The sequence below is a fragment of the Calypte anna genome, chromosome 9 (assembly GCF_003957555.1).
Source record: "Calypte anna isolate BGI_N300 chromosome 9, bCalAnn1_v1.p, whole genome shotgun sequence".
In the NCBI taxonomy this organism is placed as follows: domain Eukaryota; kingdom Metazoa; phylum Chordata; class Aves; order Apodiformes; family Trochilidae; genus Calypte; species Calypte anna.
Window position 1 is genome coordinate 4249720 of NC_044255.1, and position 26573 is coordinate 4276292.

General features: G+C 41.9%; 1 protein-coding gene across 4 annotated transcripts in view; it reads right to left on the bottom strand.

Moving 5' to 3' along the window:
* Positions 1–571: 571 nt before the first annotated feature.
* FARP2 (FERM, ARH/RhoGEF and pleckstrin domain protein 2) overlaps positions 572–26573 on the bottom strand; it is a 70951-nt gene continuing 44949 nt past the window's right edge. For 3 of the 4 annotated variants that reach the window (XM_030456080.1, XM_030456079.1, XM_030456081.1), the window contains 14 exons: positions 16923–17101; positions 16637–16726; positions 15268–15401; positions 13716–13797; positions 12751–12988; positions 11501–11631; positions 10316–10384; positions 9857–9946; positions 9165–9247; positions 7352–7470; positions 6517–6680; positions 4209–4316; positions 3284–3435; positions 572–2195 (listed from right to left, as the gene is read on the bottom strand). In XM_030456080.1, coding sequence (XP_030311940.1) covers positions 2108–2195; positions 3284–3435; positions 4209–4316; positions 6517–6680; positions 7352–7470; positions 9165–9247; positions 9857–9946; positions 10316–10384; positions 11501–11631; positions 12751–12988; positions 13716–13797; positions 15268–15401; positions 16637–16726; positions 16923–17101 — 1727 coding nt within the window. In that variant the 3' untranslated portion in view covers positions 572–2107. Of the gene's footprint in view, positions 2196–3283; positions 3436–4208; positions 4317–6516; positions 6681–7351; positions 7471–9164; positions 9248–9856; positions 9947–10315; positions 10385–11500; positions 11632–12750; positions 12989–13715; positions 13798–15267; positions 15402–16636; positions 16727–16922; positions 17102–26573 lie in introns of those variants that run through there. The other variant, XM_030456082.1, reaches the window with a different exon arrangement.

Sequence of the window (26573 nt, forward strand, 5' to 3'; positions counted from 1 at the left end):
TGGCTCTGCCACCTCCTCCACATGATTCTGACTCAGAGCTGTATCTCTGCTACAGATGGAGCAGAGCTGATGCTGGGTGAGCCAAGAACCACAGTCTCAGTAACTTGAAACACTGAACATTTCAAATCCTGGCACTAGAATGCTCTGCTGCAGTGAGAGCAACTAAAGGCTGTGAGTAAATGCCAAGAGCCCCAGATGCCCCCAGAGACCCTGCTTCTTTCTGCACCTTGCTCCTCCAGAGCTTCCCCACGGGTGACCAGTATGTAACTGCAGTAACTACATGGAGAGTTTTTGGGAAGGAGGAAAGTGCTTCTGGTAAGTGACTCCAGTACATGATTATGACAAAGGAGCTGTCAGTATTGTCCAGGAAAACCACTGGATGCAAAGACCCATGAAAATCAACAGTGTGAAACCTTCCCTCAGTTCCAGGGAAAAGCAAAGCTGCTGTGCAGGTGATGCCCACCTTCCCATGAGTGTGGCCATGGAGGGGGATGGTGAGCTCAGGAATAAGAGGCTAAGAAAGTTTTATACCAACATGCTATTTACTTCCAACAGTCATGTTCAGCTGCTTTATAACACACCTAATCAATCCACATGTATACACCTATGACAGTTATATAAAAAAGAAGATGCTAATAAATTAAGTACATTTAACTTACATGGGACAGTGGTCACTGTGACAGTGGCAGTGAAGGCTGGATCTGCAGTCATTTGTCTTCTCCAGGATGCAAACTGAGTGGTCTGGAAAATCCCTCTGGAAAAGCCCCTCCTCTGCAGTCCACATCCTGCACGTGTTTTACACCATAACCTGAAACAGCCTCGGAGAATGCACGTGGTGGCCTCTGAACTTCCCATTTGCACAAGGATCTCCACATTCCTCCATTCTCAGGACATGCAACACTTTCCTTTTACTTTCACTGCACCACTTCATTGTTCCTTATTCTTGTACACAAATCCTTTTCTACCTAATACAAAACCAGAGTTCCTAGAGCACATCAAAGCCACATCCATAACGCGTTTTGTGGCGCTGTGCTTACTTCAGTCCTTCCAAGGAGGCAACCAAAGGTGACAGCTTTACAGAAACAGAACTGCAAGTATTTGAGATTTAATACAGAGATTTAATAGAGTCCGCAGATGCTAATGCTCCATCTGGAATCCAGTGACCTTTACACCTTCATGAAAAATGGAAGATGGATCCCACCCCAAATTTAAAGGAATTTTCAGAAGTCTTTGTGTGACACAAGCACAAGAAACAGTGACTTTCAGAGAAGCTTGTTCCTTTAAAGCCTTGAAAACTTCCCCCACAGCAGGGTGGAGAGTGTGCTTGCCATCCCATGCCTTAAGCAATGCCTATTACAGGATAAAGAAACTCTGGAGCTGTGATGTGAGAATAGCAACTGACCTTCTTAGCATGTGCTATAGCAGAGTACAGCAGAAAACCCATGCACCCTACCTGTACTGACCCACAATGCACCAAAGCCTCAAAAGCTTAGCAGAGGTTCAGTCCTCCCACTTCCCTGGCAAAGTGCTGCCATTGCAGTCTTCAAAGAGCAGAGCTGTTCTACAAGAGCTGCTGTTTCTGCTCAGAATGAAGTGTGTTTAAGGTAATAACGCCTGTGGATCCCGTTAGTCTGACTGTGCCTGCAGGTTAACAGCAGCTAGACAGGTTGTATGGCCAGCCACGATGAGCATTAGGGGACTTGGGGGAGCCAGCAAGCCCTGGCACCAGCAGCTTTGAGTCCATCACACCATTGACAGATGCTCTTTTTCTCCTGTATATGCTGACCATCCAGACAAAAATGTAAAAAACAAGGTGGCGTTTACCTTCAGGGCGGGCAAGGGTGTTACTGTACAGGTAAAACAGGAACAATAAACCTTCCCTGATTCGTACACACTGGAGCCCTGCAGTTGTTAGGTCTGAACAGACTTGACCCTCTTCCATACCACTGGGAATGGATATGATCCCTGTCTGCAACTCCTTTGCTCCCACTTTCCATACCAGGAGGAAATTCGCTTCCTCGCTCTTAGTTTTATCAGCTCCAGAACCTCCTGTTTCCACCTGCCTCTTCTGTTGATGTGTACAGCGGAGATCCAGCTCTGCCCTGCTTCAGTCTGTGTGACTGTCCTTATCCTTTGGAAGCAGCAGGCTCGACCTGGCTGGAGAGCTGGTGGCTCTCTTGATCACCTCCATCCACCTGGCAAGAAAGGACACGAGAAACACTCAACCTCTCACTCACAGATGCATGATGTTGCCTTTTGGTTATGAGCTGTACCCCTTTCACCAAATGTGACAAAACATCCACTTTTACAGTTCTTTTAGGAAACAAATTCTTCCAATGCATAGCTTGAGATAAGGTTAATACACTGCAGATTGTGGTTGTCTCTCCAAGGAACAGCTCAACAGTGCTCTGAAGAGCTCACTGCATGTAACTGTACAGAAAGTGCTTAATAAGGACAGGCTGACAAATTTTCCTTAAAGAACAGATTGCTTTTCTTACTATTAAATATGTAACAGGCTTTTTTGTATGGATGAAAGCAAAGCAACAATGAAAAAAGCAGGGCAAACATCCATTGTGAATTAGACGTTTTCTCCTTATAACCACTATGTGAGAGAAGTGGATCAAAGAGCACGGACTTTGCAGTCTTGGGTAGCTTATCTGTTCATTGCTCAAAAGCATTTCCCAAGGAAAGGGGAAGTATGTGACACCTCAACAAAACCACATTCTGAAGCACCCAAATACTACCCTGCTCAGCAGAATGCTACACAAGGGTTTTGTATGTCATGCACTTTAAACAGAATGCACTTTGGACCACATAAGGAAGCACAGCTTAACATAATTCTAGAGAAAGCAGTGAAGTGAAACTTGTGCAGTGAAGTGCACTTGTTGTTCTCAGCCCTGAGTTGTAACTCCTGCTTCCAGAGGTTGGGAGGAAAAAGGTATTCTTACCAGAACTCTCATTAACCTAGAAATCTAACTCCACAGCCCTCCCACCCATGCTGCTCCCCATCTGCAAGGAGGACTCAGACTCCTTAGACAAACCAGAGCCCAAAGCTCTAGATGCAACCACCAGCTCTCTCCTGGAAGGAGGACAGTCTGGCAGAGGACACATCAATCACCAAACTTCATCAGTAAGAAGAGGAAGGGAACTTTATAACTGAGATTGTGCTGTAAGGGTCCTTGGATGAGGAGTCGGTCAGGGGGAGAGAGAGGGCTACAGATGATCAGCTTGTGAGTTAACAGCATATTATGTATCAACACAGACAGAGAAAACAGAAAATTACCTCTCAAAGGTATATTTGCTCTCAGCCCTGAAGAAATACACGTGGGACTTGAACTGCAGCTTGAAGACAAAATCCTTCTGAATGCCATCTGCCTCCACAGGGGAGCTGACTGTGTAGCCAAGCAGCGGGAGACTGGCCAAGGGATAATCATCCTGGAACAGCCCAATAACCCAAGCCCTTAGTGCAAGGCATCCCCTGACAAAAACCTCATCCCAACACACACTTCACCTTTTTTGTACTGCACAGCTAAGGTCTTTGCATTTCTGTTTAGGAAAGAAGGGGAGGAGGAGCAGCCTTTAACTTTTGCAAGGTCTCCCATAGCTTATACCAAAGCCTTCCCACAACTTCTTTCACTGTTTTCATAGTCTCCTGGGCTCCCCTCTCTGTACTCTCTCTGGAACAAGCAGCACAGACCCAGTATAAGAATTAAAATATCCCTCCCAAAAGAAATGTGCCCTTAAGGCAAGAAGCCTGAATAAACACAGTTTATTGGGTTAACAGGATGAAAAGGCACAGGTTGGACCGCAGCAGAGTTCATTACCAAGCTGGTACCAAAGGCACCATGGGCAGAAAAATGTCTGAATGCCTGTTCTAATTGTGCTGCAACACAGCAGGAAGAGAAACATCCAGAGAATGACCAAAGACTGCCAATTCCTTCACTGATGTGAGTCACTGCATGAGGAGCCATTTTAGCCCTCGCCCACAGAAGGTCAGTACCATTCCTTTAATAATTAGGAAATCCTAATTAAATTCTGCAGGATGGGCCCACGTCCTTACAGAGACTGGTTTGATTATGAACTTTCAAGTAACTTTTTCCACTTGTTACTTTCCTTCAAATAGCAGTGAGATGCATCCTGAGCAGAAAGTCAAGGACCTCCAGGCTCCCTTCACCTCAAATGCAATCCCCTCCACTACATTTGCTCACCTGGTGTGTTTTGTAGAAGAACAAGCAGAAGTTGGTGAAGACAACCCACAGTTTCTGCCAGCCATTGCTGTTCTTGAACTTCCTCAGCAAGTATCCAGAGAGCTGGTTCTAGCACAGAAGGAAAAAAAACCAACCCTGTAAAACCACAGGTTGCTGTCCTTCAGAAAAAGACTACAGCTGCCACAGATAAAAAGCTCAGGGCTGCCTGCTCTAACTGCTCCTCCTGCACTTGTTCCCCCTCTTGGAAAAGGCTTCCTGGATATTCCCTGTGGTGACTAAGTGACTTTGGGTCTTCACTAATTCACAACTATTTTCTTATGAGCTTATCAGTGATTTCTCTTCCCTAGCAGGGCATCCCCTCCATGTTTCAGCACCCTGAGGTACTGCCCCACCTCCTCCCCTCAGTGACCGCTCTCCCTGTGGCCTACAGCCATGAGGGTGTCTGTCCCTTTAGCCACCCTTTTTTATCTGCACAAGAACTACACAGAGCACGTTGTGCCAGGAGGAAAATAAACCAGAAAGGGGAAACAGAAGGAAGCAGAGTTGGGTAAAAGCTACATGTGGCAGCTAGGTGAAGCCAAGCAGGGGAGTTGAACATGGCTGCCCCGGAGTGAGAGTCACCGAGTGCTGGTGAAACAGGACAAGGAAACCTACAGCATGGAATGACAGCAAATGGGTTTAGTAATTAAGATTAAAAGATAGGATAGTCAGCAGATTTACACAGAGGACCATTTTGGGGAGCAGAACAAGGAGGAAATCCTGTATGACAGGAGCAGTGGTACAGCTCTGCTGCTGGCTGGCTCCTCACACCAGCACACTTGGGTTCGCTGAGCAAGCACGAAGCCAGCAGCAGAGTATTGTACCTGGCATCCCATGGCTCCTCCCCACCAGTGCAGAACTTGAGAGGCATTTTTACCTGGATCATGCACAGGTAATCAGACAGGGATAGGCTCTGGTTCCGGTACCAACAAACATGGGTGATTGTGTTGGGCCGTTGGGCCTGGCCCAGCGAATAGCGAGGAGGAAGCTCTGGAGAAACAGCAAGAGAGCAGAAAACTGAGCAGAGAAAAGGGGGAAAGAAATAGAAAAACAGAACATTAGGATAAGAGGAGTGATGCAAGAAAGGTGTCTGTTAAAGGAAAATGGATTGTGAAAAAAAAATGATGATATTAGAACATGGAACAGATCAAAGCAAGGGAGCTGCAATAACTCACACGTTTAATCCCAGAGCCTGTAGCAGGGTGGTCTCATTAGCCAGGTACAGAACCATGAGATGGTGCTTTTCAGAAGTGTATCAGCAGGGAAAGGAAGGCTTGTCCTCTCCAACAGAAACCATTTTGCCAGCTGAAGAGCCCAACTTCTGGACCCTAAGCCTAACACCTCTTGGATTTCCTTAACTGAGCTGATTAATATGTTCTGTACATCACTAGAACCAAGGAGCTTCAGTGCTCAACTTTTAACATTTTCCATTAAACCAGAAGTGCCTTATAGCAGGGCAGGACAGGCAGGAAGGTAGAAACACAAGGATGCAGCACCCTGCCCCATTGCTGTTTGTCCAGTTAGTGACCAGCTTTTTCTCTTTATGGCATTTCAGGTCCTTCCCACTTCTGGAAATCTTCCAAGTGTACTGGCTTCCAGGAAGGTGTCTTTGCCAAACTACCACCTAAAGTGAAACAGTAGTGCCGGTGCAAGCAGCACTCCAGATAAGAATCACTGAACAGACACTTCCCTGGAAATCTGCAGGATTCAGTACCCAATGTGCCACCAGTGCTGCACCAATCCACCCCGAGCTGTCAGACCCGAGGTAACAGCAGCTCAGCAAGCTCATCGTAAATCTCTGTTCAGTGTAACACAGCACTGCCATAAAATGGCACTTTGCACTGCTTGCTGCTCAGCACTGCCATAAAATGGCACTTTCTACTGCTTGCTGCTCACCCCTCTGTGATGGGAAGGCAGAGGAAAGTTCAGTCCCACTGAACTTTAATCACTCTTTTTCATTTTAGGTGTAGTACAGCAGCTACCCAGATCTCAAAACAGCAGTCAATAGCTAAAGGCAAGTATCCTCCAGCAAGGCTGATGAAACCTAAAGAAACAATTCAGTCCTGAGATATCCTCCTGGGTTCCCTTAACATCTCCCTCCTTCCATGCCTTTGCCAAAGCAAAGCCCTGCTGCAAGGAGAGCAGACACAGAGGCATGCAGAGAGAGGCTGCCCAGGTGAGATGGGAGATGGAGTGGAGGATGGATGAGCAGTGGCTGAGCAAGGCAGGATGGAGAGAGTGAGGTGTGAGAGCTGAGCCCTGCGGGTACCTCGACAGCCACACTGTGGTCAGTCATGGAGACGCTGGTGTTGCGGTACCAGCACACGTGCATGGTTGTGTTGGCACGGTGGTGGCTCTGCCTGTCCAAGGAGCTACGAGAAGAGTGTATGTCATCTTCGGACTCCTGCTCTAGAGAGACCTCATCAGAGGATCCTGGGGGAGGAGAAGTCAGCACTGGTTTAAGAGAAGTGTGCAACAAAAAGAGCGAGGGGAGCAGGGATTCCTGAGAAAAACTGCTCTCTCTTGCAATGGTCCAGTTTTAAAACAGGTCAACTTGAATTTCTGACACAGCTCCTAAAGACCACTCTGAGCTTTCATTACTTTGGGGCAGCTGACTCGATACTGTGTAAAAAGAAAGAAACAAACAAAAATCCCTATACTTCATCTTCAGTTGGTTCGTAGTGAGGAATAGGAAGAAGTGCTCCAAGGAGGGATACTACATGTTTCATCACATCTGTAACACTACAAGAGACAGGCACAAGAATGCTGGGCTATAGAAAAACTTGCTGGTCTCCAAAGACACCAAATTTCTGGACAAGAAAATACAGTACATGGTTAAACTGAGAAAAATCCATGCAAGAGATGAATAAGGACCTTATAAAATTAAAAATTCTGCAAGTGGAGCATCTCTGCAGCATTTAGATACCAAGAATATCAGTCTAGGAAAACAGGCATATTTCCTTTCATTAAAACAAGAGCACAATAGCTCTCCAGTAGCATGTGAATTATAGAAATACTCCATTTATGCCATCAAATTCACAACAGGAAAAATGAAAAGGCCATGAGAACTGATACTTTTTAAGAAGGCAGGAAACACCACTTACTGTTGGAACGATTGCATATTGAGTTTTCTAGAAGCATGTCAGATTTCTCAGTAGATTTCTTGGCTATTTCAATTGCCATGTTCAGGTCTTCCATCCACTTCCCCATCTCTAGACGGGTACTGCAAGACAAACAGTGTGAACAAAAGGAGGCCACCCCAGCCTGGAGCCATCACAGTGTGCTGGTTTACTAAAGGACAACACAACTCACTGCCCAGTACAAGGTGCAGTCCCTTTCCCTGAAACAAAGAAAAATAACATAAAAACTCCTCCATAGCATGAGCTTTCCAGACAGGAAGCTGACCTCATACAACCTTCACTTCTACTTTCAAGCCTTGAAACAAGACTGAAATAAGCAGCACTTCAATAATGAAAACATGTTTTCACTCCAAAAGCATTTTGGGGCTGGGTGGTACAACCATCCTGGAAATGACATTTTTGAAGGATAAAAGGACACATCTTTTAAAGGGGTATCAGATTTACCTTGCATCTCAAGCAAATAAAGAACAGTGTGCATGAAGATGACTTCTTTCACCCCACGTAGTTCCCACTACAGGCTCCATGCCTCATGCCATGACTACAGAGTACAGCTCACATATGTGTATCTATATTCACTGGTATGCAACAGAGTAAGGTTTTCCTTCAGAAGTGGCTGTGGCATTTGTTTTTTATCTCTGCCTACATTCCCTGGGTGTACAATTGGTTGAAGTGCTTTTGTGTTTGCTTGGGAGGGTGTGTGAGACTATTTTTGGTAATCAGCTCTTTTTTCCTGGAAGTTTTTAGTTTAGACTAAAAATTTCATACACAGTCTAAACTCAGCAGCAATTTTCTTTCTTTTTTTTTTTGACAAGTGGGGAGAGGTAACGAAAGAAAACTAATGATCTTTGAGCTACTTCTAAATTAGGACGGGGTGAAAATTATTTTTTGAAATTTAAGAATCTGTCAAGCACTTTTTGAGGTTGTACAGAAGAGGTAGGTGACAAGTCTCTTCTCCCAACTGACAAGCGATAGAACAAAAGGAAATGGCCAAAAGTTGTGCTAAGGAAGTTTCAGGTTAGATATTAGGACAAATTTCTTCACTGAAAGGGTTGTCCTGGGCTCAGGCTTCCCAGGACAGTGGTGGAGTCCTCACCCTGAAGGGATTTACAAGATGTGGTGCTGAGGGACATGGTTTAGTGGTAGCCTTGGCATTGCTGGGTTAATAGTTTGACCTGGTGATCTCAAAGCTCTTTTCTAACTAAAATTAAAAATAATTCATATTTTCAGGTGTGAGGCTAGAATTAAATAAAGTTTTGTTTACTGAATATATCTTCATACCAAAAGTATTGCTTCAATGTCACTAAATATCTGATTTACAGATGTTCAATAATGGTTACTTTTCAAGAACAAGTCATCAAGCAGTAAAACACCCTATAAAATTAAGGCTGCTATTTAGTGCTCTCATCCTGCATTCCTAGAATACAAAAATCTTTTTGCATCTCTAAAATATTTTTATGTTTAGATTTTGTTTTGTCTCCTGCTTTATAGCAGCTGTTAAAAGGATGACACAGCAACAAAGCTAACTGGAATACAATACAGTGGCAGTGCTAACTGTGACTGCTTTGTGTTTAATAACACACCACTTGGTGAGATCAACTCCTCCTCCCCAAAATGCAGGACTGAGAAGGGAGATGTGAAGTGACCTGTGTTTGTTTTGTAACCATGCTTTTCTGAGGACTCATGAAACACCCCCCTGGCTCAGCACTGCACGACCAAATATGAACTTTTTGCAGAAGTTATTTATCAAACTTATAAGCAACTGAAAAAAACACATTACCTTGCTGCCACCACTATGGTTTTCTGTGCTGAATAGATGGTGAAGCAGTGTGGGACAGCCCATTCATTCTCACTCTCCTCCACCTGCAGAAAAAGAAAGTTTCTCTCATCACTACCCAGTGACAGCTGAACACTAAAACTCTTCTCCTTGGCTGGCTGGGAATCAGTCACAATATGATTACAACCCTGCTGCAGTAAGTGCTAAACAGATACTCTTGATTAATACCACCTACTTCAAGTCTATTTTGTCTCTATAGGACAATCTATATTGTGCTTTTCTACTGCCACATCTCTAGCTGCACAGCACCACATCCACCAAGGCAAGAAAAGGAAGGTTCTGGGCAGGAGTCAGCTTATTACTTACCGGTGGGTCGAGCACTATCAGCTGCAAATCAAACACAGAAAGAACAATCCCATTAGAACAGGGGGACAGAGAGGCAGGAAGACTGACTGGTGTGTGCACAGGAGAGAAAATGCCAGACAGATCCCTGTTTCCAGATCAGCATGAGCATCAGCAGTGAAAAGGGTGTTACCTGTTCTGCTAATGCAATGGAAGGAAGGACAGGCAGACAAGTCTTTGTTTGGCACCCAGGCTGAGGCAGCTCTGGGCCTTGTGCCTTGAAGGAACTGCCTCAACCTGCCTCAAGGCAAAATCTTTTCCTTAGCACTGTGATGCAACTGGAAACCACTTACCAGCATGCCATGCAGAGGAAGATGTCCATGAACTTTGAACTGGTTTGTCCCTGTAACCCCTTTGCTTGTATACAGTAACATATCTGAGAACTGAAAAAGGCAGAGAAGAACATGCAGGGTCAAGTATTTTTTGATATCTTTTTAAAAATCTGATTCTTAAAGGACATTGTAAGTAAGTACTTGTAAGGAAATGCACCAAAAAATTGCACTCAGTTTATTCTACTTACCTTAAAACTACTCTTTCATTTACTTACAAGAGAACCAATTAATTTTTAAAGCTCTGTTTCAATTACGTGCCATTAAGGGAACAAGCTGAATAGACAATCACACTCTAAAAATACCTCAGAGTGAATTTTCAGTTCCTATTGCTGACTTTCATCACTAGCACATAAAAACACACTTTCAGAGCAATTGGATCTGGAAGACTTTGGGTTTATGAAAACAAGAAGGGACACCCACCAGAAAGAACATCCGCTGCTGCAAGCCCTTCTTAGTGAGCTTGTACAAACAACCTTCCCGGATAAACTCCTGCAGCAGAAACCAGAAAGTTAGGCAAAGCTTGATCTTTCCCAAACAAACAGAATTTTCATGGCCTTTGGTTGGTTGGGTTTTTTTCCCATGCCAGAGGACACACATGTTGACCAGTGCCCGGCAGTGATCTCTAACAGATTTGTCTAACCCCAGAAGTCACCTTTCCTTCTGTTTTGTAACGTGAATCAAGCTCCTTGCTGCAGCTTTTAAATCACTGAAGCAAGAGAAGGAAAAGGAGCCGAGTTCCTCTCGAACACGAGCAGTTCACCCATCACACTTGCATCCCACTGCAGTGATAGCCATAGTCTCCCAAAAGCACGTGTGATATCTCTGTATAGCTATCAAAAACAAGGAGAAAACCCAGAACTCCTAGAAAACCAGTCAACAACACCAGTTTTGCCCAATGATGTGTGACACCACTGGTATGGTGATGTTCTCTGTTCAGTCTCAACTGCAACAGACTGCAGATGCAGACCTGGTGGCACCATCTGAACAGGAGGAACTAAAGCAGGAGGGCTTTGGGACTCTGAGAGGGGCAGAAGGCAAAGGGAGGGATCTATTCCCTCCCATTTCCTGCCATACTCTATAAAGTTGGGGAAAAGCAGCAGTTCCATCCTCTTTTCTTTCTGCCTTCTGCTGGCTGTGTTGCTTTTTTTTACTACCAGCTCACCATGTGCTCCTCAGAGCCTGGATCTACCTGGTTGTGCATATATATATATATATATATTTGTATCCTTTGTTACTTCATCCCTTATGTTATTATCTTTCCCCTGTGTTAGTACAGCTGCACTGGAGAAGGGTGGAGCACCAGACCATCTGCAATAGATTGATGATATTGTTGTGTGGGGTAATACAGCTGAAGAAGTCTTTTAAAAAGGCAGGAAATAACCTGCACACTGCTAGAACCTGGTTTTGCTACAAAGAGAAGCAAACCCTAAATTGGACCTACTGTGAAGACAACCACTGAAAACCTTCACATGTTCTATGAAATGGAGAGGCAGTGACAGCAAATACATGGCTGGAGAGGCAGTGACAGGAAATACACAGCTGAAAGTCCCTCCCTTGGCAATAAAACCCCAAAAAAGGCTCTAAAAACAAAGCAAAGGTACTTACCCTACCTGGTGCTGTGAGATTATCTATACCAATCAAGTCATGCTGCAGCTCTGTCAGCTTCTGGAAGTTCTCCAGGCGGATGAAACTGTGCTGCAGCTGAGATGTCATTTCTGTGACTTCCTTGAGTGCATCTGTAAGGAAAACAAACCAAGGGGCTCAGAACACAGCAGACAAACCCAGGATGAAAGTTTCAGCCCTGGAATACTGAATCTGAAACTTACAGGCCAGGACAGAATAGTTCAGAAAGGACAGAACAGTTCAGGTGGAAGGAACTGAAAACCACCATCTAGTCCCACTGCCATCTTCTTGAAGTGTATTTTAGGAGAGCAGCAAGCAATTTCATAGTGCTTCCTATGCTCCTAGAGATTACTGCATACCTCAGATTTTGCACATATAAAAAGTATTAATTATGTAGCCAAAAGTAACCTGAAAAATTAAAGCCAACTATTTCTGCCAAAGATTATTTACAAACAAATTTATTGTGCAAGCTTTTGACATTATAAAGCTGATAAACAACCTACTTTTGACTCCCCAAAAATAGGCAAGAAAAAAAAAGATCAATATTCCAGTTTTGATTGAAACATTAAGATCCATTAAGATTACAAAAAAAGAAAAAAAGGCACATTCTGGAATGCCAGAAAAAGCATTCAGTCCATGAAAAAAGAACAGTCTCCATTTAGATTACCTTTTGCATTTTCCAAACTAGCAGTTAAGGTAATTTTCTATCTGTTGCAGAAGGCTTTGGAGCCCTGCATCAGATCACAGTAAGAGGAAGGTGGTACCTGTTACTGAAAACCTTCAAGAACAAGTTAATTAAAATTTTTTTTTTTTTTTTTTAAATGAATCTGCTCCGTTACAACTTTTTGCTGCTACATTTGGCATATTCTCTTTTTATCCCCCAGGATATTTACATTACAATATTTACCAAGCACTTCTGTTTTCAGCAATTTAAACCAAAGTTTCTTTTAACTTCACAGAGAGCTCCTGAACTGAGAAGGTGTTCACACTGCATTTGTAGAACTAATGGCTTGCTGTCTTCCCCAGGGCACGGGAAGAACTTTGTCTCTGCATGGGGATGGGTCCCTGCCTGGCACAGCCCCAGCCCAGTGCTCACTCTTAATTTTGTCTGTCTGTACACGGGGATGGGTCCCTGCCTGGCACACCCCCAGCCCAGTGCTCACTCACTGAATTTTGTCTGTGCATGGGGATGGGTCCCTGCCTGGCACACCCCCAGCCCAGTGCTCACTCACTGCGGCAATCGGCAAAGTCCCGGTGCTCTGCAGTGTAGTGCTTGCAAAGTCTCCCCAGGATCAGCTTGTAGTGCATCAGTCTCTGGATTGGTTTGAGCAGAAATGTGTTGAGGGGCAGGTAGCAAACCTTCTGCAGCTCAAACTCCTTATAAACCACTTCCAGCTTCTTAAGGCGCTTGGTTGCTTTCTCCAGTTCCACCAGGACCTCATCGTGCTTCTGCAGGTAACTAGTAAACTCCTGTTGAATCATACAGGAATTGTTTGGACCAAAGGAAAACAGTCTTTAACAGATTTCACAATGAGTATATAAATATATATAATAAATAAAATATATATATATATAAATATATAAAAATAAATCTACTCCCTGCACTATTTTTGTCTCTAACCATGATTACATAAATATGTTGTCCTAAATATTGACAAAATATTAACCATATTGTATCTTTCAACCATTTAAAATAAAAAGCACCGATACCAACCACCAAACAAAACCAATACTAACAACAAAAATGTTTTCTTGCTTGTACTTTGTGCTGCATATTTGCAGAAGCCATGCCATGAGAACAGTCAGTAGCAGCACCCAGTAACACTCTGCCATTTTAAGACAATTCTTGTCATTACTGATTCTTTAGGACCTCCTGAACCAGTGTCTCCACAGGGGAGAGTTTGAGTTGTACAAATATAAAAGAGGAGGTAATGATTTAATTTTTCTTTGTCTTCTACTGAATAACCACTAAACAAACAACCTTTTCTGAAGGTAAATGTGGGTGGTTAAAGAAGCAACAGGTATAAAAGTCTTGCTGTAAATATAATGTTTTAATTTTTATCAACAGTAACTGACTGCAAGTCCCTTCAAGTTTAGTGGAAATTACTAAACTACTAAACATTGAACCCTCATCCTTGAAAAAAGGAAAGCTTGACTCCAGAATTCCCAAATCCCACTACTTTAATCCTTTCTCTACCTTTAGAGCACGCATATTCCTGAGCATGACATCTCCAATGCGCTGATGATCTCCTTTCAAGTGAGCATTGGTTTTTCCTTCCCTGAAATAGAAGGTGCAGTACATAGGAGATCAAGAAATGGGGGTAAGAGAGGGGGACCAGCAGATGCCTAGTTCTTTGTTGCAGGCTGGATCTAAACCATAATATCCCTTGACCTTCTCCTGTACTTCAAGACATAATCTTTAAGAAACTCTTCCTGGGGATCTGTGGATTTTAAATGTTGCTTTAGTAAAATCAAGAGAAGCAGTGCTGACATTAATGCCTCCTCTATCCATTTTTAGCCACTTCATGTTGAAAACTTGGTGCAGTCAATAGGGAAGCTGCATAAAATGACAAACACAAGGCCACGATTAGAAAAACTGAGAAAAGAGATGAATTTTTGGGAAAGTCTATTTGGGAGTTTAAGCTCTCAGATTGTTCAGATTGGATGGGGATTGCAGCAACCTAGTCCAGTGGGAGGTGTCCTGTGGGAAAACAGTCTGCGGAGGCTTAAGGATTCCATGTGCACATCAATATGATTGTATGAAATCGTTTATTAGCAGCTTGCACTCACTTTATATAGAGAAGCCTTGTTTACACCATCTTATCAAGCAGGTGGCCTTGTACTCCAACCACACATACCATTCTCACAGAAAGATTCTTCTCACATAATTATTTTCCTCTTCTGTTGCCAATTAAGTTATCTCTTTCCCAGTAGCTCATTCTGAGAAAGCCTCTAACTAGGCCTCAATAACCATTAACCCAATGTAGCCTAAATTGAAGTAAGTCAGGATTGCTCACAACCTGTATATTTCTGAACTGTTTCCCCAACAGTGTCCCTGCCCAGGTCAGGGAGGTTGGAACTGGATGAGCTTTAAGGTTCCTTCCAACCCAAATCAGTCTAAGATTCTATGATTCTGAATAAACATCATAACAGGATCCCACCTGAATTTATTTTTGTTCCCACTTAGTTTATGTAGACCACCTTCTTTTGAATGGCAATTACATTCTCATATATTGCATATCAGGTCAGGAGAAAGTAATACAAAGGTTAAAAGACTCTCTGAAATAAATTGCACTGCAAGAACTGATCTCTAACCTAAATTACCACAAAGCGTTTCCTAGATATTTCATTCGGAGATTCACTAACTGGGAGGAATGGAAAAACCACACACTTTTTAAACCTTGTGTTCCATCTCTTTTCTAAAGCTAGAAAGACAACACCAGGTTCTATCAATGGTTGGACTCTGTGATCCTAGGGGTATTTTCCAACATTTATAATTCTGTAATTCCAAAGCCCTTGGTCTGCTGCAAAACTCATACTGCTAAAGGATATTACATACTTGTGCTTGAAATATAAGTTTTTCAAAATGTGTTTAGTAATTAAAAATCTATTATTATTAAAATAAATTTTCCTTATTTCTGTTTAAACAGGAATATCAGTTAAAATACAGATTAAGCATAGTTTTGACATGAGGATGTTGGCAAAGTTCCCCTTGCTTCTTGCCCACATGCTGCACTGTTTATACTTACCAGAGGGACAGCCTTTGCTCAACCTCTTTCAGAAAGCCTCGATGAAACTCATAAATGGGGTCTATGTTAGAGAAGAGCAATGTCATCAGGCCCTCTGGCATAGCATTCTCCTTGATGACTGCACTGCGAAACCACTGCCAGAAAAAAAAGCAAGTATGGATTTATTTCTCTGTTTAAGAAATTAAATGCTAGCACAAAAAATTCTGTTCCTGCAGCAATGGAGGAGGAGAGAGTGTGTACACAAGGAAACCACAAGAAGGAAGGAGAAATATTTATTGAAGATGTAATCTGGAAAGATGAAGATGTAATGTTTTTCCTTGCCAAACATTATAAATACGAAGCTTGTTATAGGTTGTGGGCACAAGTGTGTTTCTGAATGCAATGATGACATGGTTGGCAATGGCTCTAAAAACAGTGAATGCCTGAGTGGCTGTCACAGATGACATGAGAACACTGCCCAGACTTCCAACACAGATACTCCTCTGTGGAACTTGGAGCACCATTAAAGTTACTCAGTAGATGGAGACATCTTATTGCATGTCACAAACTGTACTACTTATCATTCTTAACTCCCCACTTTCTGGGAGGGACATGAACATTACAAAAAAAGGTGGTAGGCATTCCCCAATCTTTTTGGAGAAGTGCTGAGAAGCCTGTAGGCAGATTTTGAATAAAATAGTGCTCACTGAGCTCACAGAGAACACTTCCACTGAAGATATGTGGAGCTAAAGGAATCAATTCTTCACAAAATTAAAACAATAATTTAAACAGAACACTCAGTGCTCAAACCTGAATTAACAGAAAGCTCTTAAAAGAAGACTTGGAAACTCAAGCTGTCCTCCAACCAAAGACTCATTTGACCACTCTGGGTGAAAGGAGGGTAAAGAAAAAGCAGCAATAAAAAAAAGACAAAGTTAAAGACAAAACAGACAATTCTCAAACACCTATGGATTCTTAATACCCTTTGCTACTGCAAGCTGCTCTCACAGCCTGAAGGCACACAGAGAAAAGCTTGCCAAGAAAGACAGCAGAGAGGATGGCTTGATTATAAACAGAGCTGACAGCAACGACTACCACTGAAGATGCATGTGAAACATGTTGAGGTTGTCCATGTTTGCAATTTCCAGTGAAAAAGTTTGCCTCAGATATCAAAATGATGTAGCTGTTGGAGCAAACAGTCCAGAGAAGATATCTGCTCTCCCACAGGACCTACAGAATAAGGAAGATAACAGCTACATTGCTCAAGGATTGTGCTTTATTATAGGACTTTCATCTCCTGTTATCTAGAAGAAATTCCAAGTTGTTACAAATTAACAATCACAAACCTGTCAAGAAAAGGAAAAGCATTAAGAAAGTGAAGAACTCTTACCACAGTAATAACTTCCAGGTCCTTTAAGTATGTCCGTTCTGTTGCAAGTATTTCCTTTGCTATGAAGTATGCTTTGTCAGTCGGGTAACGCTGAAACAACAGGGGTTAAAACATCAATACTCTCTTTATTACTAAGCTCAAACCTTACATAAATTCCTCCTCTTGCTGTGTGCCAGTGGAGCAGTTGATTCTGTACGTAGTAGTATATTCTCAAACACTGATTTCACTATAAAATATTACTTAAATTTCAAGAGTATTGGAATCCCCAGTCCTGCCATTATCTTACCTTACGCTTCATCTCCTCATCCTCTTCTATCCTGGCACCACCAGCATCGCTGAGGACAGGACTCAGCAGGGGAGAGGAACCCTGGGCAGCTGTGTTCAAGTTCACCTGAAACGTTGGGTTTGAGCTCAGGGGACTCTTCAGCACAAGAGAAGAGATCTGGTGATGGTCCACAGGGAGGCCTGGGTGGGAAGAGAACAAGAAGATGGAGTGGAAAAAAAAAGGAGAGAAAATGGTTCTGAAGATAACGTGTCTAAGATGATTACTTGCTATTGGTGTGAACCATAAATGCAGCCACACATTTTAAAAAGGCAAAAAAGAAAGAAAGAAAGAAAAGCATACACATCTAAAAGACTTAAGTGAATATTTCAAAGGAAATGGAGCATTCCTTGCAACCCAGCTTTATGTGGCAGTGCAATAAGGGCAGATACCTCTACAACTGTGAACAACATATCCTTTCCCTTAAATAATGTCTAAGGAAAAATGCTCAAATCTCACTGGATTTTGTTGATACTGCAGGAAAAAGAATGCAGCTTTTAAGTTTTCCTTTTTTAAAGTAAGAATTACTTTTCACCCCAGGGAAAAGCTAGGACAAACTATTCAACTACTATTCTCTACTCCAGAAAAAAAAAAAATCCAGAAGGTTAAAACTTGATTAAAAATACATTCAGAAATCAGGGAATACCTCCAAAACTGAACCAATGAGAGACAAAACATATTGCTATACACAAAGGGACTATGCAAGAGATTTCATTCCAGGTTCTTCTAAGTATCTGAAGAGAAAAATCTACTGATCTCAAAGGAAAACAGTTTCGCAGCACCGAGTATGAACTAAATGGACACAAACCTCTTGTACAGCAAAACTTGTCTGAAGCAGGGTAACACACACTGCTTTTCTTTAGGTTACTAATAGTTCATCTTTTTTTAATGTTATTTATGGATTCTTTGGAGATTTCTGACATAGAATGCATCACTGCAGTGAATTTAAGTCTACAAACAGTAGCTGCTCTCCCCTCTTCTGCAGACACCCCTCAGGGGTTCAGTGAAAACTACTGCACAAGAAGCTCTGCTTTTTGGGACCAAACAAAGGCAATGGACACTCCTATTTCCCACACCATCCATGCCCACGAAATTCTTACCTAACATCTTTTTTTTTTCTTTTGTTTTCTTTCTGATCTTCCTTATGATAAACAGACAAGCTCTGCCAGACCAGACAACTGACAAGGGTGGCAAGCACACTTCAGTATCTACCAGTTCCACTGTGCTGTTCAAACCCTCAGCCACACTCACAGCCCTCCCAGAACACTTTTTTGTGTGAAGTGAGCAGAGAGAGCAAGGGCTTCACCACCTGACGGAAGGCAAACAAAAATCGAGAGCGAAACCAAAACCACTGACTCATCTATTCCCAGGCTACTTTAAAATCATGAATAAATGATTAAAAATAAATAATAATTAAAAAAAAAATCACATCCTGTGGATATCTGGCAGCTCTTTGACACAGATGCAAGTCATGGGTGATAAGAGGAAGACTTGGGAGCTTTTTGATTCAGCCCAGGCAGGAGCGGCTGCTGCTCTTTGGCTCCCGGCCGCAGGACAGTGTGGAGGGAGCCAGAGCACAGAGTTTCACATTGACAAATGCAGGAAGCTAAACACTGCTGCACTCCCTCACCTGGAAGAGATTCAGATCATCCAGGCTGCAGAGTTAACTATTAATACACTAGCCAAGCACAGTCATTCTGCCTGAGCATCTTCTCCCTTCCCCCTGCTTTTAACATTAGCACAGGAGAGCAACAGCCTCTGGCGTTTGTTTCACCTCCACAGGGAGGGGGAAGTTCATTTGAAGTTTGCTTTGACATGTCAGGGAGAGTGAAACAACAGCTTGGAAATAAATACACCACAAGCTTAAAGTGGTGAGTAGCTTCTTTAAATTCTTGGAATTTAAGAGGATGTAGCAACATGTTCCACAGCCTGTGACTTGAATTCCTTCTGACTCTTTCAGACCAAACCTTCAGATAGGGCGGGGGCAAAACAGACAGAACTTGCTACACACAAACCCTCCTGCCTGCCTATTTCAATCAAGTTGGTCTAGATTTTATTACCTCCAACAGGGGAAGGCTGCCACTGAATTTATTTTAAATACCTGCTCAATTTGTATCTGACAGAAGAAGACCATGCCCATCGTGACTGGAGGGCACCCTCCAGCCTGCTGTTTGTGTCCCCAGAATGAAAACAGTGAAGAATTCAGGAAGGAGCTGTTCCAGCTGCAACTTGGCACAGACTGTCAAGTTAAACAACAACTTCTGCAGAGGGATTTCCTGAGGCCAAAGTGACTTCCGAAATCTGTCTTTTCTAAGAAAGGGCTGCAAAAATGTTGAGGAGCAGCTTGGGTTAGATATTTGTTGACATTTAAATGTTTGTTATCGGCTCAATAGGATTGCATATCTTGGACAATGATATTAAACTATGTTCCTTCTCACAATCCAACAGTATTTCTCCCCTAGAGCACTGGGGAAGCTTCTTAGTCAAGCAGGTAAGATGTAGAGTGATTCTTTAGTCTCCTGGAGAAGGATGGAGAAGGAAGACTGTGCAAGTCAAAGCAGTCACTGACACTTCTGAAAGCCCTTCAGGTTAGGAAGCTTTGAATCAGGTAGAAATACTGGTGTGAAGATCAAAACCTGAGAATTATTTCCTCCTCCATCAAACTCTGGTGCACTGAGGTCCTTCCCTGCCCCGCAGGTGGCAGCATCCTCCACGGATACCAGAAGAGAATTCTCTGACAGGAATGTTTCCACCTTTCAGCATCCTCCTTGACACAGGAATTTGTTCTCTACACAAAAGCCCCAAACTGGAAAGCCTCACTGTCAGCAGGAGCCAGGTTTGTCCAAGCAATGGCATGGGAATTCAGGGATGTAAACCTCACAAGGACAGCTGCATGCTCTACATCACACATCACACACACCTAAGCTTAACTCAATGCAACATCAAAACATGCCAGTTTTCTGCAACATTCCACATACTCGAGGATCTTTAAGAACACTAATGCCTTTTAGTTAATTACTCTATGTAGCTGTGATCATGGATCCTTAAGCAAACAATACAAGTTTCCTAAAAAGACCAGCATGCATATAATTGAAAAAAATTCTTTAAAATAGCCAAGTCTACCTGTAAAACACTGCAAAAACACAGTAGTTTGCAGGAGCACAGCTATGGACAGACTTCAGTGAGGATGCTAGGCTTATCTTTCACAGCTACTGCATAATGTTGTCACTTTGTTTTATTATTGCTTATTATTGCCTCTTCTTTTGTTGAGCTATAAAAAGGTCAAAGCCTCTAATATATAAGACTATGACCCAATATCAAAGTTTGGCTACTCAAGTTTTTACTGAGAGAACCTTCAGTGTATACAGATGTGAAGGTTCCTACTCAAATCTTAAAAAGAAATACATTGAGAATATTACAGAAGTAATGAAAAGCTCATTCTGGGATCACAGAACAACCTTTAAGCCAGCTGCTGTAACCATGACCTTACCTTGAATTGTCTTCAAGAGTAATGGAATTCCATCCCTCTAACTGACACTATTACAGTTTGGGGTTTTTTTTTCTCACTATCACCCAATGTCAGTCTGCAATACCAGGGGAAGTGAGGAAGTCAGCAAGCAGACTTGTAATTTGCTACATCAGCACAAAACACTTTTGTTTCCACATTAGGGACAGCAGCAGGCAACACGCCAGGAAGATGAAACTGCCTCCCAACCAAACTTCCAGAGTAAAAAGAAATTGATACTTATTTGCTGCAAACAGAAAATGACTAAGAGAAGAACAACCTGCTAGATCACTTTCTTAATCACAACACTAAATTTTACCACTTTGGTACTAAATTTTATCATTTGAACTATCAGGAGGCTCTAAATTTCTGTTATCTGAAATGAGGCTGATGGCTTTAATAAACTACTAGACAATGTCCTTATATATATTAAGACTTTTTTTTTTTTTTTTGGCAGATATAAAACAAGTTGAACTGAAGCTTATTTATACAACAGATAAGGGAGAGGATATTTAGCCCCTTTCAACTCCCACAAAAGGAAATTTGGGAGGGGAACTTGTATTTATGAGTTTTAATTGCAACTTTTAATATTAAAAGTAGCTCTGGAAAACTAGCATGCTGAACACCAACATCTTATTTTTCTGCCTTTCCTCTTTTGCTGCCCTTTTGTTGTTTTTCTTTTAAATTCTAGTCTGTGGGAAGCATGCAGGTCCAGCAGGAACAAGGGAGTGGGTCCAGGTCTGGGGCAGAATCTGGACTAAAGAAAATAAATTAAAAAATCACTTCAGCCATGGTGATACTAGCTGGATCTGTTCATACATTACAAGATCACTGGCTATCTGTTGTTCCAGAAAAAGAGAAGCACTTGGCTCACACCACTGTGGGTTTTTCTTGCAGATTAATAAGTGCTTGAGCAAGCTCCAAACAAGGACAGTTTATAGGTTTTGCCTATGATATTAACATGCACCAGCTTTTAGTAAGTTTTAGAAACAGACTTGATTTGGTTTACAAGCATAATAACAGAGTAATAAGCTTTTGGTATCACTTTGCAGTTATTTTTCAGAGGGTATTTCCATGCCTTGATCTAAATTAAATCTCTGCCCACAAAGTCAGGTTTGAGTGCAAAGCTTGACAAAAAGAAATCCAAGCAACTGGTTCCATAACCTTTATGCTTGAATGCTTAAAACAACTCAAAGACAGAAACCAAAATAGCATCCCAGTAACAAAGAGCATTATGAGGGCTGTGAAAACTGGATGAGGTGCAAACGTTAGCAACTGGGCTCCGTGTCAGAAGGATCTGCACTTCACTTCTGAGATTCCCTTAAAAATGCAAGTTATTATAATTGCTGATAGCAACAACTCTTATTACTACTTCTTTAAACAGATGACATTTTTATGCTCAAGCCCTGCAGTGCTAATCAGAAGATGAGGGGGAGCCCACCCAGAGCCCCCCTCCTGCCCAATGCACTGCTGAACCCAACCACAAGCACAGACCAAATTATTATTTCTAGTGTGAAAGTGTCCTGCAAGGTAATGTAGTACAACTGAAACCCTGGGATATCTACAATCTTCCTTATTTCAAAATATCACAACTAATATATTCCCTCCTGCAAATCTTCCCTTTAAAAACTAAAATAATTAGTAGTTATTCACAACTAATATATTCCCTCCTGCAAATCTTCCCTTTAAAACAGAGAGGGTATTTGGGAGATGCAGAATCTCAGAAATAAAAAATTAAGGGCCAAGAAAAATTACCTAAGAGACTTTAAATTCAGAGATATCTTTCTTTCTTCAAAGAAAGAAAACATTAATTGTTGGATCATGTTTAGGAGAGCACTGGCCACGTGCCCCAGTGAAACCATGTGGACCTGTGCAGTTACACCTACACGTGACAGTGTAGGAGAGTCACAGGTTGATGGTTACCTCCAGGATCCAGCCCTTCTCCCACCAACTTCCCCAGCTTGTAAAGCCTACACTATTTGCAGGACAAAACAAAAAATATCTGTGGTTATAGACTGCAACTTCTAAATGCTTATACTGTCACACTGCTAAACAGATTTCTTCAGGCTGTACTGACCAAAAACTTTGCACAAACCTGTTTGCAGCATCACTGAAATGAACAGTCAGGTTTTTAACCTAAATCACTTATTTATTTCAGGTGCACATTTTCCTTAAGTCTATGTAAACTTGGTTTAACTTTGAAGGAATAACAATCAAATCCAAGTTAATCAAATTCAACCCCTGTAATAAAGTAACAGAATGTGCTATGTTCTAAAACCTTCTGCTGTTCAAAAGCAAGTCAGAGGCAATTCTACCCAATAATTCTTCCTTAGCACTGGTTTGGAGTGAGTGTTCTCATTGTTTTATATATTAGCAGACATAGTATGGAGAATATTTTGCTTTTTAAATATCAAATCAAACTAGCCCAGAAAGCTGTTCAGTTTTACTTATTCAATTACTACTGACTTTTTTTTTTTTTAAGCAAGTGTTTATGTGATTCAAGGAAAGAGATATTGCTCACAAGCTTCTGAAGGAGAACTTTCAACCTAGAAAATATGCAATTGCCTCCATGCCCTATGTTTACAGTAAACAACATGCTCCTAATAAAAATATACAGAAAAGAGTTCAGGGGTCATACCCAGTTTGAAAGGAAATGTCTCCACAATGAACATAAATCCTACAATAAAATCTGAACTTTTATGGTCCCATTTTTATCACAAGCAAAAGAATTGCATAGAACAGTAACTTGAAAACCACACATTGATATTTGCCCCAGTTGTGCTCTACTTGCAACAAAGGTGTATAAGAGGAAAACTGCCTGAATCAATCCAGTAATAAAACTCTTAAGATGCCTTGGCTAGGAGAACAAATATTTATTCTATTTCAAAGACAAGGGTAATGAAAAATGAAGCTAAAAAGCCCGTGTTGTCATTTATATAAAAGGTTTCCTTATTTTATTGCATAAACAATTAAAATTATTAACTAATACAAATGTGTAGGGTCATAGCCAGAAATCTGAACAGACACAAAGTTATTAAAAATCTGTAATGAAAACATGTAATTCAATAAAACATTTACTGTACGAAAGATAAAAAGTTCAAGAGATGAATTAAGAAATTCCAGCCCTCTTTGTTTTCTTAACCTAATCCTTACCTGAAAGGAGTAGCACCTATTTAACTGGGGAGTCACTCTTAACCAAGGCATGAGTACCCCTGGACCTACTGACAAACAGGCATTTGGTGTTTCTTCCTGCCCTGCAGGGCTGTCACAAGCTGTGCTCTCACCCCAGCCTTGCATGTTCAAGCAACACCAGAATATAGTGAACCTTTGTAAAATGTATAGCAACACCTTCCCATAAACCAAGGAAAATTGACCATGCTCCAGATTGGAAACCTGCAAAACTACAGCTCACCTGGTGGACTAATGCCACGATAGCCCACAAGCAGATAATAAATGAAGTGGGTTTTATGATACATGTTTGGAACTGTAAAGTCTCCCCACATTTATACAGAGGCTGCATATGTATACCCACACATATACACTCAGCACACGTGGCAAGTGTGATTTCAGATCTACTTCACACTGCAGGGAATGACAGCTAAAGGACTACAGTGAAAATGATATTATCTAGGGATTCATTCAATCCATCAGTACCAGATAACCATGGCTTAGAACTTGTTGCAAAATGACAATAATGGGAATGACTTACCGACAGGTTTGCACCAAACAGCATTAAATTCTCATGACTTTTATTAGTATCCCCACAAAATCCTACCTTAAAGATTTGCAACTAAACAAAAGCTGACACCACCAAAAAACCCAACACAAACAAGTAATGCCAAACCAAAACCAAAAAACCCCCAAACAAAGCTCCAAAATTTACTGGAAATTGACATGAAAAAGCAGATCAATATATCACCCTATTCCAGCCTAAGATAATATATGTTAAGTTCTGGGAAACATAAAGCACATATTACTTGAATAACTAAGGACTATTTTCAAATTACAAAGCCTACATACATAGATAATACAGACTAGTAAACTTTACCAATGTTTAGCCAGGTGGTGGATACATCAGGGAATATTCTATGATCCATGTTTTGTGCAAATTAAGAGTTCCACTAACTGCATACACAAGATGAAAAACATTCTGCTGTAGTGCTCTACATTTATACACATTTTAAGCATAGAACAGTTGTGAGCATACACATACAGGACTAGAGGTGCAGAATAACTTCCCCACTCAAGACACACATTTCTTAGTGTCTTTTTGTCACACTGCAAACATGCAAGCTGAGTACTGCAAGAGAGCAAAACCTATCAACCTAACTCATTCTGAAAAGCCAAAAATATTGACATAGCTTCTACAGCTGCAGTTATTTGCTAAAAGAGGAAGAGAGAGAAGTGGAAGGGTGGAAAACAACCCTGTTTCACTGAGGAGCACAAGCAATGGCTTCAGCATTCTCCCTTTGCTAAGCTAGTGCTGCAACAGGGGGTGGATGCACAGTCTGAAGCAGCAGAGCAAGTCTGGAAGCTCCTGTGGTTCTCCAAAGAAGAAAACCACAGCACTAAAACCTGTGTATCAACTAGAATGTAAGTACCTTTTTATGGTCCACCCAGCCTCCCACAGAGGGGGACAGAAAGTAAACATGAAAGAACGTACCTGCAAGAAATTACACTGCTGGGAGGAGGAGAGGATGACCAGTTACTTGCCAAGGACAAATGAAGGTCTGCACCTAGGCTTTCATCTGCTCCTACCACAGCTCCTCAAACGCCTTCTCCTCAGGGTGAGCATGCATGGGACATTCAACACAGAACTTTGGATTTTTCCTATGTGATCTCCCTTCTACTTCACGGAATTTCCACAGCAGCTTTTGCTGCTCAGGGTCCAAAAGGATCCCAGGTTCTTGGTTATTTGGCCAGAACCAATTCATCATCAGCTGCCAGCATACTACTCACCTTCTTGAAAAGCAAACTGTTGTGTGGTCACGAATAAAACCAGTTATGAGTACTGGGAACTATGTTTTAGTAGCATCACCACTGTAAAAAGAAAACAAAACAGACTGCAAGGAGTAACTCTGGAAGCTTAACAGCACCCCAGGTTCTTGGGACACAGCCACACTGACCTGAGGCTCACCAGTTCCCTTACACTACAAAAGACACTTCTCTCACCTTCTCCTGCCACCTCAGGAGACAGCTGGAGGAGAAAAAGCATGTGTGGCGTGGCTCTAATGCAGTAAAACAACAACTGGTGCTCCAGTTCACTGTGAAGCACTGAGCCACCCTCTTCCCTTGAAGGCAAACTGCTTTTCTCTCCATTTCTATTGGAATGTGATTCTGAACTTGTCTCTCTAGAGAATATGAAGAACCTTTCTCATGGCTTTCCTGCTATAATAAATTTTATGAATTAAATTCTCTCCTCTTTTCTGCCTAAACCACAAATAAAATGACAGAGCTAAGCACACAACTACGTCCTCAAAAGCCACTTAGCTTTGAAGGTCAGAAAAGCCCAGAGAGGAATCACAAGAGCTACATGCTCTCAATTAGCAACAGCACAGATAGACCTAGCAGGCCCCACAGGCATGGGCACCAGCACCTCATTCTCCTACAACCTGCATTACACCATGGGGTGCAATCCCAGACAGGGATATCAGCCCAGCCCTGGCACAAGCATCCCAAATCCCAGTATCTACAGACTGTCTGGAGGATCTGAAGGATCAGTGTTCCTGGTGATGCCTGCAACCAAAAACCTTCATCTGACCATCATACCCAGGTCAAAATTCCCCCATCCTCAACTGTGGATCCATGCTCTAAAGCTCAAGGACTGAGATGCTAGTGACTCCCATTCCTCTGCAAAACAAAAGGGGCATTACACTAAGACTATTATTACTTTTTTATTTATTTTTAAAATCTCAAGCCTTCTCTCAGGATTGACAAGCACATTTAATTGACAATGCAGGCAGCTTTTTCCTAAGGTCTTTTGAAAATCTAGAGATTTTAGTTGGGTTTTATTGTTTTTTGAGAAATTCTGTAACATTTAGAGAGAATGCTTGTGATTGAAGCACAGAAGATAAATTGGAGCCAGACATGGTTCTGTGGAAATAGCTGAA